This window comes from Psammomys obesus, unplaced genomic scaffold (assembly GCF_907164565.1).
Source record: "Psammomys obesus unplaced genomic scaffold, mPsaObe1.curated_primary_1811, whole genome shotgun sequence".
NCBI classification, from domain to species: Eukaryota; Metazoa; Chordata; class Mammalia; order Rodentia; family Muridae; genus Psammomys; species Psammomys obesus.
Genome location: NW_026585643.1, coordinates 2,401,058 through 2,416,410, shown reverse-complemented (window position 1 = coordinate 2,416,410; position 15,353 = coordinate 2,401,058). Strand labels below are relative to the sequence as shown.

The window sequence follows — 15,353 nt, the reverse complement described above, 5'->3', positions numbered from 1 at the left end:
CAGGATTTCTAAGATATCAATAGGCAGACAAACAAGAGGAGGAGAAAGATCTTAGGAAATAGGAACATAGTAATAAATAAATAATACACAAATAAATACATATTAAATAAATAAGTTGGAGGTGCTATTTTTTACTCTATTTTATTTCGGGTTCCTTATTGCCTCTACCTCCCTTCCAACCCCCCAATCCTAGGTAGCAGAGAAAGAAGGTTAGAAGGGACAGGGGATGTAGACCTCTTTAGCTAGACTTCTTGCTGTTGAGGGACATACTTCCTTGGAGCAAGTCCAGTCTACGTTTCAGGAAATCTCCAACTTCTTCTTGTCCAACTGCATCAACAGCAACCAGGAGCAGAAGGTGGGGCAGCAGTAGTCTTTTTTCTTGGACTCTAAACCCTCTCTCTGGGCTTTGGCACTTACTCCCTCTTCAGAGTCCTCAGAATTAAACTATCTGCAGCTGGCAAAGAGCCTTTCTCCAAGCCACACAAGGCTGTTATAAGCTGTGGATAAACTAAGGCAGTCCCATACCCCACACTTGAGATTAAAACAAAAACATGTTTACATAACATAACCGGGTTTTTAAAAACTTCAAAACTTCCATTATATTTCCCCCTTTTAATCTAAAAAAAATGGCCTTTTCTCTAATATGAGTGAGACTTGTTGATGCTTTTTAAAAGGAGATAATCAATGAACCAAACACTTTTTGGATCAATAGTTTCTTTTATAACCTAGTAACTCTCAGCTGCTCTTGTCTGGAATGGCTCATACTTTTTGCTGCTGACCCATGAGCTAGGACTCCAAAGTCACTTCCTAAAGACAAGAGGTGACCTTACTATGTTCCTTTGGACCTGCATTCACTAGTCAAATGACCTCTTTTACTACAGGGTCCAGAGAACCCAGTACTTCCAGAAATGGCTCATTTGCTTCTCTGGCAGAAAGTACTGTATTTCCCAGTTAACACACAGGCCATTTTGAGCTCTGAGGCTTTTAGCAGCTTGGTCACAATTTATTTTCAAATGACTGAATTTACCACAATTGAAGCACCAAGAATTTTGATATCTAAGGTTTTTGGTGGCTAATGGGCAATCTTATAACCGAGGCTACTCCTCTGACAGCTCAGTTTGCTCCAGATTAACCCTTTCTCTTGAAAGAAAGAAGGTTAATGGGGAAGAGTGGCCTCTGAGAAAGAAGGCTGCTGGTGATCCTCCCTGTTGCTCTTGGTTGCTGTTGATGCAGCTTGACAAGAAAAAGTTGAAGATATCTTGAAATGAAGATTGGACTTGCCCTAAGGAACCCATCAACCCTAACCAGCAGAAAGTAGCTAAAGATAACTACACTCCCTCTCCCCACTAACCTTCTTTCTCTGCTACCTGGTGTTGGGGTGTTGGAGGAGATTGGGGGGCTGGGAGAAGGGAGGTAGAGGCATAAGAAATCAAAATAAAATAGAGAAAAAGTAGTGTTTACAATAAATATCTCCCAAACCAGAAACTTCCAAACCAACTAAAATAAACCCACAGAGTCAAACTACTGAAAGAAAGAGAAACAATCATGAAACCAAGAAGAGAAATATAATTTGTCATAAATAACAGATTCCTAAAAACAATTATTGGTCAAATTCTCAGAGGAACTTTCAAGGCCAGAAGGCCATGGAAGCATATACATAAAGTGTGAAAGAAAAAAAAATTCTGTCAATAGAATTTCTTATTTAGCAAGGTTGTGTTAGGAAAGAAGCAGAGAAGGACTGGAGAGTTGGCTCAGAGGTTAAGAGCCCTCGCTGCTCTTTTAAAAGATCCAGGTTTGATTCTCGACACTCACATGGACACTCACAACCATCTATAATTCCAGTTCCAGGGAATATATTGGACTCTGTGGACACAGCATATACATGGATGTAGACAAAACACCCAGACACATAAATAAAGGAAACATTTTTGTTTAAAAAGAAAACAGGAATGAAGCTAGGCACAGTGGCAACACCTGTAAACCCAGCACTCAGGGAGGCAGTGGCAGGTGTTATCTTTGTGAGTTCTAGGACAGCCTGGTCTACAAAGGGAGCCCAGGAGAGCCAAGGCTACACAGAGAAACTCTGTCTCAAAAAACCATAAAAAAATAAATGAAAAACAGCATAGTTATAGGAAATGACAACAAATGATGTTAAGGGTGTAGAAGAAAGATGAACTTTTACATACTGCTGTTGGAGTGTAAATGAATCCAGCCATTATGGAAATTAATATGGAGGTTTCTCAGAAAAACACGCTCAGGTATATATCTGTGGTGGTTTAAATGAGTATGGCCTCCATAGCCTAATACACTTTAATGTTTGGTTCTGAGCTGTTAGGAAGGATTAGGAGGTACCGCTGGAGAAGGTTGTGTCACTGGAGATGGATTTTAAGATTTCAAAAGTTCAGGTTAGGCTCTGTCTCTCTCTGTGGATTGCCTGCTGATCAGATAAGAGTTCTCAGCTATTTCTCCAGCTCCATGCCTGCCTGCCTACCACCAGGCTCCCTACCATGATAATGGACTACTTGAAACTGTAAAGCAAGTGCCCAGTTATCTTCTAAGATGCCCTGATCACTGTGTTTCTTCACAGCAATAGAAAAGTGACTAAGACAAGATCCAAAGAAACCTAAGTATGCTTACTGGTTTATCTTGTCAACTTGAAAAACTAGAGTCACCAGAAAAGAGGGACTCTCAGTTGAAGAACTGCTTTGACTGGCTCATGGCCATGTTTATGAGAAATTATATTGGTTAATGATTGATGGAGAAGGACCTAACTGATGGTAGGCAACACCATCCATGTGCAGATGGGCCTGAGTTGTATAAGAAAGCTGGCTGAGCAAGGAGCATTCCTCTAAGATTTCTGCTTCAGCTTCTTGCCTGACTTCACTCAGTAATGAATACCTGGAAGTGTAAGCCAAAATAAACCCTTTCCCCTCCAAGTTGCTACTGCTAAGACCATTTTATCTTAGCAATAGAAAGCAAAGTAGGATATAGTCAAAGTCAAAGGTCTAAATAAGAATGAAAATTCTAAAAGAAAGTACGGGGAAAAGGCATCATATTGGTCTGGCAATGATTTCTTGGCTAGGAAGCCAAAAGCATAAACTATAACAAAAGAAATAACAAATTGGTAGGACTTCATAAAAATGTTTGCATCTAGGTACGTACTTCAATGGCAGAACACTTGCCTAGCATGTACCAGGCCTTCACTTTATGCACTAGGCACAAAATGCCACAAAAATTTAAGAAAGTGGAGAAAAATGATCAAATGATATCACTAAGCATACTTCTTTGTCCTATCAAAAGTTTTACGAGTATGTTTCTTGAAATATGATATCAAGGATTACATTTGTGATTCTTTTAATCACCAATGTGATTAAAAATAACATGTCAAATAGGTTTGAAAAAAGTAACATTAATTGTTGTTTAATAACTTCCTATCAGGAAGCCTTCTTTTCTGATGCAAATAAGCACATAAGAAAAGGATAGGCCCATGTAGAAGAAAAAGTAATTTGTATTTCTCCAAATATGTGAATTCTACACTATGAGTTGGACTACAAAAATCTTTTTTCTTTGTTAATTGCTGTAAGAAAGAAATGTGATGGCTCAGACCTGAAATAGCAATTGGGAAACTTGGGCAAAAGGATCATGTGCTTAATCTCAGTCTAGGCTATGTAGTGTTACCCTATCTATAACACACACACACACACACACACACACACACACACACACACACACAGAGAGAGAGAGAGAGAGAGAGAGAGAGAGAGAGAGAGAGAGATGAGGGGCAGGGAACAAAGACACAGTGAAAGGAGCTTGCTAATGTTAAAGTTAGCTTTGGAGTTAGAAAGCAGATACACAAAATTTTATAAATATAGAATGTTTTTCACTTGAACTTCGGAAAGTCAGTCTTTTTGTTTCTTTTCTTTTGAGGAAGGGTCTCATATAATTGCCCAGGGCTGGTTTCTGATTCACAGAATCCCACCTCTCTCAGCCTCTTGCATGCTGTGATTATAGTCACCACACCTAACTAAAAATCAGTCTTTAAGACTCACCCACTACCTTCCAAGCTTGTTGTAAAGTTACATGTTTCCTTAGTCTAAACAAAGGAATATAATGACAGGTTAATGTTGAGAACTTCAGTTTCATTAAATCTGTATTTTAAGTTATTACCTGGAATCAAGAGAAGCAAGAAGTTTATCAAATTGTTTCTCCACAACCTCTGTTAGATTGTGTGTCTCTTCTCTTATTTGATTTTGTGTGCTATCAAGCATCTGGAAAAAAAATAATTCAGTGAACTAACTTGTATTTTTTACTTTGGAGTAGTTGTATCATCAATATACTGTTGAAGGTAAAAGATACTTTCTAGACTTTTCCAAGCAGCCACAGAAGTGATAAGATAATAAAAAGAGCAAACCATTAAACTCAACTTTATACTCTGGCCCTTGTTAGTAAGACCACACCTTGCAGGCATTTTTGTGCCAATAATTTGACAAAACAAAGGAAAAAAACCATTAACACCTAAAAATCTAATATGTTTTATAAACTTTTTTCTTATTCTTTTTTGTCATTACAGGACAGAGTAATTTTGGACCACTGAATTCCTCTATAGCAGAATTCTCATAATTATAAAACAAAACAAAACTAATCCCCAATCCACAGTTAGAAAACACATTTCAGTTCTTGGTGCAGATCTAGGGTCTCCCTAGCTCTTTCATCCCTGACTCCAGACTTATGCTTAGTCCTACTACAGGCAGGAGCCCATCTTCCCACAGTCCCTTCATTTCCCAGGAACTCTGCTTCTTGATGCAGACCCAGGTTTCCCTAGCTCGCTCTTCCTGCCTCTTCTCAGCCTTTCTTCCAAGCCCACTTCTATTCCTTTGTACCACATGCAGATCTACTTTCTACCAGTAACCCCACAGCTACCATACTTGCCCAGGATCTAAAATGTGTAACAGCACTTGAAGAATGAACACCTACCCAACAAAGGTAATTGCTGATATCTACACTAAGAAACACCTCAAACATCGTGAGCCCTAAATACCACTGCAAAACCACAAACATGAATAGTCAAGTTAATATGCCTCCTTTCAAAGCCAGTAACCCATTGTATTAAGCTCCAAGAAATGCAAGTTAGCTGAAACACAACATAAAGACTTCAAAGCAGCAATTATGAATATGTTCAAGGACCTTGAAGAGGATAGGAGGAATAAACACCTTAATGAAGACCAGGAAAATACTGACAGTTGAGCAAAAAAACATTTTAAGACATGAAAATATAGTATTACTAAAGAAAGCCTAAACTGAAATAAAACTGGAAATGAAGAACTTACAGTACAAAAAGAATACAGAACACTAAATAGACAGGATCAGTAAAGATATTCCCATGACACATAATGTTGAAACAGTAAATAAAGAGAACAAAGATAGGATACTATAAACTTCAAGGGAAAAAGATCAAGTAACATAAAGACAGACCCATTAGATTAACACCTGACTTTTCTGAAAACCAAAAGAGCTTGCACAGATGTTCTGTAAGCTCTGAGGGAGCACAGAGTCTAGTCCAGACTATTATTTTCAGCAAAACTATCAATCACAGTCAACAGAGAAAGGAAACCATTCAAAAAAACAAAACAAAACAAACAAAAAAACCAAAAACCAATTTAAGCAATTTCTCTCTTCCAGTCCAGTTCCACAGAAGACACTAGACAGAAAACTTCTGTCTACGACCCAAGAACACAAGTAGTAGATTCCCAGAAGAGCAAATCTAAAGAGGGGGAAAACCCCACACAATAACAAAATAACAGGAACCAATACAAACTGTTCATTGATAACTCTTAATAGTAACAGTTTCAATTCCCCAATAAAAAGATACAGACTGGATTAGAAACAGGATTCATTCTTCTGCTGCTTCCAAGAAACATATTTTAACATCAAAGATAGACATCACCTCAGGGTTAAAGGACAGAAAAAGCTATTTCAAGCAAAAGGATCCAAGAAGCAAGCATGTGTAAGCCATTTTAATATCTAACAAAACAGACTTTAGGCAAAAACAAATCAGAAAAGATAGGAAAGAATACTACATACTCAAAGGAGAAACTACCATGAGGTCATTGCAATTTTAAACATTTATGCTCCAAACACAAGGTCAGCCCAAAGCTCAAAAACAAATCACTACTACAGTCAACAAATCACATACTGACCTTCCCAATATAGTAAGTGTGGATTACTTCAATATCTTACTCTCACCAATAGAGGTCACCCAGACAAAACCAGAAATTCTGGAGTTAAATAACATCATAACTCAAATGGATCTAATGGGTATCTACAGAACATTCTAACCAAATATTAAAAAATATGCTTTCTTCTCAGCAGCCCATAGAAGCTTCTCCAAAGTTGTCACTAGAAAAGAAAACAAGTATAAACAGATACAAGAAAATTAAAATAATACCCTCTACCCTAATTGATCACAATGGATCAAAGCTGGGTATCAACAACAGAAAGCTAACAAATTCATGCAAACTGAACAAGCCAGAAATTAAAGAGGAAATTTAAAACTTTCTAGAATTTAATGAAAAGAAAAACACAACATACTCAAACCTATGGCATAAATGAAAGTAGTTCTAAGGGGCAAGCCCATAGTACTAAGTGCCCACACTAAAAAACAAGCTGGCATGGTGGCATATACCTATACTCCCAGAACTCAAGGAGGCAAAGGCAGGCAGAGTCTGAGGCCAGTGTGGTCTACAAAGTGAGTCCAGGACAGCCAGGCTACACAGAGAAACCTTGTCTCAAAACAACAAACAAACAAAACAAAAAAATTAAAAGGCCTGGAGAGATCTCATATTAGTAACTTAGTGACAATACCTGAAAGCTTTGGAACAACAAGAAGAAATAATACCCCCAAAGAGTTGATAGACAGAAATAATCAAACTCAGGGCTGATCAATGAAATAGAAACAACAGCAGCAAGGTCAATCCTTGAGAAAATAAACAAGATTGACAAAACCTTAGACAAATTAGCTGAAACACACACAGAGTGGATCCAATTTAATAACATTACATATTACAACAGACAGTTAATGAATTCAGAGACTGATAAGCCATACTTTAAAAATTTGTACTCTACCAAACTGAAAAACCTAAAAGAAACAGATAAATTTCTTGATATATATGACCTACTAAAGTTAAATGAAGATGAAATAAGCAATTTAAACAGAGCATAGTGAAATAGAAAGATCAAGTGACTCCAAACAAGAAAAGCACAAGGCCAGATGAATTCAGTGCAGAATTCTACCAGACCTTGAAAGAATTAATGCCAATAATTCTCAAATTATTCCACAAAATAGAAACTGAGAAACATTTCCTAACTCTATTTACAAAGTCAGTTACACTAATACTAAAACCATACAGAGATCCTCCAAAAACTTAGGCCAAAAATTTTTATGAACATAGATGTCAAAATTATAAAAAAAAATTTTCAACATAATCAACTTAAAGAACACCTAAAAAAGATACACCATGATAAAGTTGGGAAGAGCCCAGCCCATTGTGGATAGTGCCACCCCTGGGCTCATAGTCCTGGGTTCTCTAAGAAAACAAACTAACCAAGCCATGTGAAGCAAGCCAATAAGCAAGCCTCACCCTCCATGGCCTCTACATCAGTCCCTGCCTTTAGGTTTCTGCCCTGCTTGGGTTCCTGTCCTGACTTCCTTCAGTAATGAACAGCGATGATAAAGTAGAAGCAGAATAAATCCTTTTCTCCCCAACTTAAAACCCTAAGACAACTTTCTTCACACTTACTCAATATAGTACTATAGTGACAAGTAGTCAATATATTGAGTAGGACAATAAAATCCTAGTCAAAGCAATAGGATAACTGAAGGAGATCAAGGGGAAACAAACTAGGCAGGAAGAAGTCAGAATATCTTTATTTGCAGATGATATGATTTTATACATAAAAGATCCTAGAAACCCCAGTAAACTTCTACAGCTGATAAACACTTTCAGCAAAATAACAGGATAGAAAAATCAACAGAAATCAATCAGCATTCCTATACACAAAAAAAAAAATAAACATACTGAGAAAATAAATCAGGGTAATAGTATCTCACAAAAGAATCTTGGAGAAATTCTAACCAAGTAAGAGAAAGATTTGCATAATAAAAACTTTTAAGACATTGAAAAAATAATTCAAAGAAGACACCAGGAGATAGAAAGATCTCCTATTCACATGGGTCAATAGATAACAGTAATTAACAACCATTAGTCATTAATATCAGTCAGTATCAATGGATCCAATTCCCCAATAAAAAGACACGGGCAAAAAAAAAAAAAAAAAAAGACACGGGCTAACAGAATGGATGTGAAAACAGGATACATCATTCTGCTGCATACAAGAAATACACATCAGCAACAAAGATATACATTATCTCAGAGTAAAGGGCTAGAAATGATTTCCAAGCAAACTGGAGTAGCCATTCAAATATCTAACAAAATAGACTTTCAACCAAAATTAGTCAAAAGAGATGGGGAAGGACACTTCATACTTATCAAAGGAAAAATCCACTAACATGATGTGTCAATTCTGAATATCTATGCCCCAAGTGAGAAGACACACACATTTGTTAAGGAAAGATTATTAAAGCTTAAATCAGACATTGAACCGTGCATGTTAATCACAGGAGACTTCAACACCCCACTCTCACCAATTAACAGGTCAACCAGACAGAAACTAAACAGAGAAATAATGAAACAGATGTTATGAATCAAATAGATCTAACAGATATTTACAGATCATTTCACCCAAACACAAAAGAATATACTTTTTTCTCAGCACCTCACAGAACCTTCTACAAAAATGACCATATATATTCATAGACACAAAGCAAGCCTCAACAAATATAAGAAAATTGAAATAACTCTCTGTATCTTATCAGACCACCATGGATTAAAGTAACAATAGAAATAACAGAAAGCCTATAAACTCATGGGAACTACACAACTTTGTTGGGGTTATTTAAAATTTACTATGTATTCAAATGTTAACTGTTTGTCCCTCCAAAATCCTTGCTGCTTTATTAGCAAATCCTTACCTATGCAAGATGATGCTGTGTAAACCTTGACTCCCAAATTATCCCTGATTGGATAATAAAAGTTGCTGACAGGCTACAGCTGGGCAGGAAAAAGAAAGGCAGGACTTCCTGGAAGGGAGAAAGGAATTCTGGGAAGAAGAAAAAAGGCTCTTTGCCAGGGGACACAAAGGGAGATAGACTTGACTACAGCCTGAAAGAATAGCTAGCTATGTGCCTGGAAGAATAGCTAGCTGTGTTGTGTTAACTTAGATGAGGTAGGAGAGTCTGCCTTGCTAAGGCCTAAGCTTGAAATAGTACAAGGTCTATATGGTCTAAGGGCCTCCCTGAGTTTTAAGCCTTTTCATTAGGAGACATAAACATTGGTCTTCTACACAATTCTTTACTCAATGACCAATGGGTCAAGGAAGAAATAAAGAAATTAAAGACTTTCTAGAATTCAATGAAAATGAAGGCACAACATGCCCAAACTTATGGGACACAATGAAAGCAGTGCTAAGAGGAAAAAGTGCCTGAATAAAGAACTTGGAGAGATATTATACTAGCAATTTAAAAGCACATCTAAACGCTCTAGAACAAAAAGAAGCAAACATACAAAAAAAGTAGATGGCAGGAAATGATCAAACTCAGGGCTGAAACCAACAAAATAAAAACAAAGAGAACAATACAAAGAATCAACCAAACCAAGAGCTGGTTCTTTGAGAAAATCAACAAGACAGACAAACCCTTAGGGAAACTAACCAGAATACAGAGATCTAATATCCAAATTAACAAAATCAGAAATGAAAATGGGGACATAAAAACAGACACTGAGTCAATTCAAAGACTCATTATGTCTTACTTCAAAAACCTGTACTCCACAAAACTGGAAATTCTAAATGAAATGGATGAATTTCTAGATAGATACCACTCACCAAAGTTAAATCAAGATCAGATGAACTATTTAAACAGTTCTATAACCTACTAAGAAAATAGAAGCAGTCATTAAAAGTCTCCCAACCAAATAAAATAAAATAAAAGCCCAGGGCCAGAAGGTTTTAGTGCAGAATTCTACCAGCCTTTCAAAGAAGAGCTAACATCAATACTCCTCAAACTATTCCACAAAAGAGAAACAGAAGGAACATTGCCAAACTCATTCTATGAGACCACAGTAACCTTGATACCTAAACCTTACTAAGACTCAACAAGAAAGAGAATTTCAGACCAATCTACCTTATGAACACTGATGCAAAAATACTCAATAAAATACTTGCAAACTGAATCCAAGAACATATCAGAGACATCATCTACCATGATCAAGTAGGCTTTTTCCCAGTGATTCAGGGATGGTTCAAAATATGGAAATCCATCAATGTAATCCACCATATAAACAAACTGAAGGAAAAAAAAACCCAAATGGTCATCTCATTAGATGCTGAAAAAGCCTTTGACAAAATCCAATACGCCTTCATGTTAACATTCTTGCAGAGATCAAGAATACAAGGTGTATAACTGAACAAAATATAGGCAATATACAGCAAGCCAATAGCCAACATTAAACTAATTGGTGAGAAACTTAAAGCAATTCCACTAAAGTCAGAGACAAGACAAGGCTGCCCACTATCTCTGTATTTTTGTATTCAATATAGTACTTGAAGTTCTAGCTAGAGCAATAAGACAACTAAAGGCAATCAATAGGATACAAAATGGAAAGGAAAAAAAAGTCAAAGTATCGCTATTTGCAGATAATATGATAGTATACATAAGTGACCCCCAAAATTCTACCAGAGAATTCCTACAGCTGATAAGCACATTCAGCAAAGTGGCTGGATGCAAGGTTAACTACAAAAAAAAAAATAAAAAAAAATAAAAAAAAATAAAAAAAATAAAAAAATAAAAATCAACAGCCCGCTGAGAAAGAAATTAGGGAAACAACATCCTTCACAATAGCCAGAAGTAATATAAAAATATTTTTGGTGTAACTCTAACCAAGCAAATGAAAGACCTGTATGACAAGAACTTCAAGTCTCTTAAGAAAGAAATGGAAAAAGACATCAGAAGATGGAAAGATGTCCCCAATCTCATGGATCGGTAGGATTAACATAGTAAAAATGGCTATCCACCAAAAGCAATCTACAGATTCAATGCAATTCCCATCAAATTTTTGTTATTTTGTCTTTTTTTCAGAGCTGAGGACTGAACCCAGGGCCTTACCACTGAGCTAAATCCACCCCATCAAATTTTTAACACAATTCTTTACAGACCTTGAAAGAGCAATTCTCAACTTCATATGAAAAAAATAAAAGACCCAGGACAGCTCCTGAATAAATCCTGCTGAATAAAACTTCGAGAGGCATCACCATCTATGATTTCAAGCTATACTACAGAGAAATAGTAATAAACATCACATAGTATTATCATAAAAACAGAGAGGATGATCAATGGAATCTAATCGAAGACCACAGATTAACCCATACACCTATGGACACTTGATTTTTGACAAAGAAGCCAAAACCATACGATGGGGGGGAGCATCTTCAACAAATAGTGCTGGTCTAATTGGATGTCTGCATGTAGAAGAATGCAGTTAGATCATATTTATCACCCTGCACAAAACTCAAGTCTAAGTGGATCAAAGACCTCAATATAAAATCAGATACACTAAATTTAATAAAAGAGAAAGTGAAGAATAGCCTTATGCATTGGTACAGGAGACAACTTCCTCAACAGAATAACAACAGCAGCTCAGGCAGTAAGGCCACCAATTAAATAAGTGGGACCTCATGAAGCTGAAAAGGCACAGGATACCATCAATAGGACAAAACAGCAGCCTGCAGACTGGGAAAAGATCTTCACCACCCATATATCAAATTATTATCCAAAATATATAAAGAACTCAAGAAATTAAACACCAACAAGCCAAAAACCAAAATTTAAAAATGGGGTACAATTAGAGAATTCTCAATAGAGAAATCTCTAATGGCAGAGAAGCACTTAAAGAAATGTTCAACATCCTTAGTCATCAGAGAATGCAAATCAAAATGACTCTGAGATTCTATCCTATACCCATTAGAATGGTTAAGATAAAAAAAAAAAAAACCTCAAGTGACAACACATGCTGGTGAGGATGTGGAACAAGGGAATACTCCTCCACTGCTGATGAGAGTATAAACTTGTATAGCCACTGTGGAAATCAATCTGGAGGTTTCTCAGAAAATTGGGAATACTTCTAGCTCAAATCCCAGCTTCTGGGCACATACCCAAAAGATACTCCACCATATAATACAAGGACACTTGCTCAACTATGTTCAGAGCAATTTTATTCATAATAGCCAGAACCTGGAAACAACCTAGATGTCCCTCAACCAAAGCATAGATAAAGGAAATGTGGTGCATTTACACAATGGAATACTACTCAGTCAATAAAAATAAGGATATCATGCAATTTGCAGACAAATGAATGGAACTAAAAAAGATCATCCTGAGTGAGGTAACACAGACCCAGAAAAACAGGCATGATATGTACTTACTTATACGTAGATATTAGCCATAAAGTACAGCATAGCCTTCCTACAATCCACAGACCCAAAAAAGCTAAGTTACAAGGAAGGCCCAAGGGAGGGTGCTTAAATATCCCTTAGAAGGGAAAATAAAATATACATCTGAAGTACACGTAGGGAATGAACTGGGTGAGAGAGGAGATGGGGAGGAAAAAGCAAAAAGGATCAGGTGTGGGGAAAGTTGGGGAAGGGTTGGGAGAGAGAATAGAAATTGTGGGGGGTGCATCTCTGGACAGGGTAGGCTCCCGGGAAGTCTGTGGTAGAATGAAAAAAGAGAAAAAAATTGAAATTTGTAGGTAAATAGATAAGATTTAAAAAAAAAATCCCGAGTGAGGTAATTAAGACCCCAAAAGACATCTATCCCATTTGCCTTTCTGAATGAGGATTGATTATCTTACCCAGGGTCCTCCTTCTTGCTTAGCTTCTTTAGGTATACAGATTTTAGTATGTTTATCCTATAATATATGTCCAATATCTGCTTATAAGTGAGTATATATCATGTGTGTCTTTCTGCTTCTGAGATACCTCACTCAGAATGATCTTTTCTAGTTCCCACCATTTACCTGCAAATTTCATGATTTCCTTGTTTTTAATTGTTGAATAGTATTCCATTGTATAAATATGCCACAATTTCTGTATCCATTCCTCAGCTGAGGAACATCTGGGTTGTTTCCAGATTCTGGCAATTACAAATAAAGCTGCTACAAACATGGTTGAGCAAATGTCTTTGTTGTATATTTGAGTGTATTTTGGATATATGCCTAGGACTGGCACAGCTGGATCTTGAGGTAGCACTATTCCTAATTATCTGAGAAAGTGCCAGATCCATTGGAAGAGGGAGAAAACAGAGAACAGGACAGGAACCTACCACAGAGGGACTCTGAAAGACTCTACCTAGCATGGTATCAGGGCAAATGCTGAAGCTCATAGCCAAACTTTAGGCAGAATGCAAGGAACCTTCTGAAAAAAGGGGGAGATGAAAGAGCTGGAGGAAACAGGAGTTCCACAAGAAGAGCAACAGAACCAAAAAAAATCTGGGCACAGGGGTCTTTTCTGAGATTGATACTCCAACCAAGGACCATACATGGGGATAACCTGTACAGATGTAGCCCATGGCAGCTCAGTGTCCAAGTGAGTACCTTGCAAGGGGAACAGGAGCTGTCTCTGACATGTACTCAGTGGCCTGCTCTTCCATCACCTCCTCCTTGAGGGGGGAGCAGCCTTACCAGGCCACAGAGGAAGACAATGCAGCCAGTCCTGATGAGACCTGGTAGGCTAGGGTCAGATGGAAGGGGAGGAGGACCTCCCCTATCATTGGACTGGGGGAGAGGTATGGGAGAAGAGGGAGGGACAGTGGGATTGGGAGAGGATGAGGTAGGGGGCTACAGCTGAGATACAAAGTGAATAAATTATAATTAATAAAATATAACTTAATAAGACTCTATAAAAAGAAAAATTAGTTTTATCAACAGAATGAACAAAGCTGTACAGGTATCAATTCTTTGATGTTGAGCTCTGGGTTAGGAAGAGCACAAAGGTCAAGTCAGTGACCTTTTTCTGATTTCTGTCATTTAGAATCCCCCAAATCCACCTCAGTACTTATTATTAAAGGATAAAAATTAATCTGAAAAAAAATACTCCAGAAGACAAATATTACTATATGTTTTCTCTTATATGTGGACATTAGTTTTTAAGCTTTCAACATCTGTACTAATGCAAATAGCCACAGAGGTTAGGAACTAACAACGTAGCTAATAAGGTGCTAGTGTGAAGGAAAGTACCTCCCAAGGTTGTGGAAACAGAAGAATGGGGAAACCAGGAGAATTAAATAGGGAGGGATAGAAGAGAAGGGTAAAGGATGGAGTACAGGAAAGGACAACAAGAAAGGCCATTTGTAAAACTATGTGGAGACCTATTACAGCAGAACTTTCCTAAAATATATACATGTATGAAAGACTGTAAGTGGAGTCACCAAATAGGGGAAGACAATGCCCCAACTAAACATCTTATGCAACCAAGTAAAACCTCCACTGCCAGAAATGGGTTATACTTTGTTAGTCATTGGTCAAAGGGGTTCCATGGAAACCCCTAAACATCACAGGCTAATGCCAAGGCTAGTAGTTGTTCTCTACAATATGACAGGAAGGCCTATTTGCTGAAGACAATGCTTATTTACACCACTGAACACTGAAAAGCTCAGCTGGTGCCTAATTAGAAACTTCACCCCAACTGACTAGCATTCATGGTACTAGAAGGTACTCTGTGTGCAACTAAAGGAGAAAGTCGATTGCCTATGTTAACCAGCTACAAACCCTGTGACCTACAGCAGTGACCTGCATGCAAGACACACTGGTGTTACAGTGGCATGGATGTTATGGGAGTGACCAACTGCTTTTGATTGGATTAAGGCCCACTTTACAGGATGGGACCCACAGCAAACACTGCTTAAGTGGGAAAAAAGCCTTGGACAATTAGGTCACGGGACTTAGAAGAAAATATACTACTTATTCTGCTAAAGGAACATAGCAATAAAATGACTTGTAATGACATATTGCTATACCCAGAGATCAGGGCCTCACCCAGGCCTCATCAAAGAAGCTTCTACTTGCAGAAGCTCTGAAGTAATACAGGAATCTACAATTGAACAACATGTAGAGAATGAGACACTTTGGCACAATCAGTTCTAAATGGGATGTCTTCAACAATCTCCCCATCCAATACTCAGTTGT

At 37.5% G+C, this 15,353-nt stretch overlaps 1 protein-coding gene across 2 annotated transcripts in view; it reads right to left on the bottom strand.

The window, feature by feature from the left end:
- Positions 1-15,353, bottom strand: part of Rnf17 (ring finger protein 17) — a 138,514-nt gene that overhangs the window by 104,153 nt on the left and 19,008 nt on the right. For both annotated transcript variants that reach the window (XM_055617897.1, XM_055617906.1), the window contains exon 6: positions 4,168-4,268. In XM_055617897.1, the coding sequence (XP_055473872.1) occupies positions 4,168-4,268 (101 nt within the window). The remainder of the gene's footprint in view (positions 1-4,167; positions 4,269-15,353) is intronic.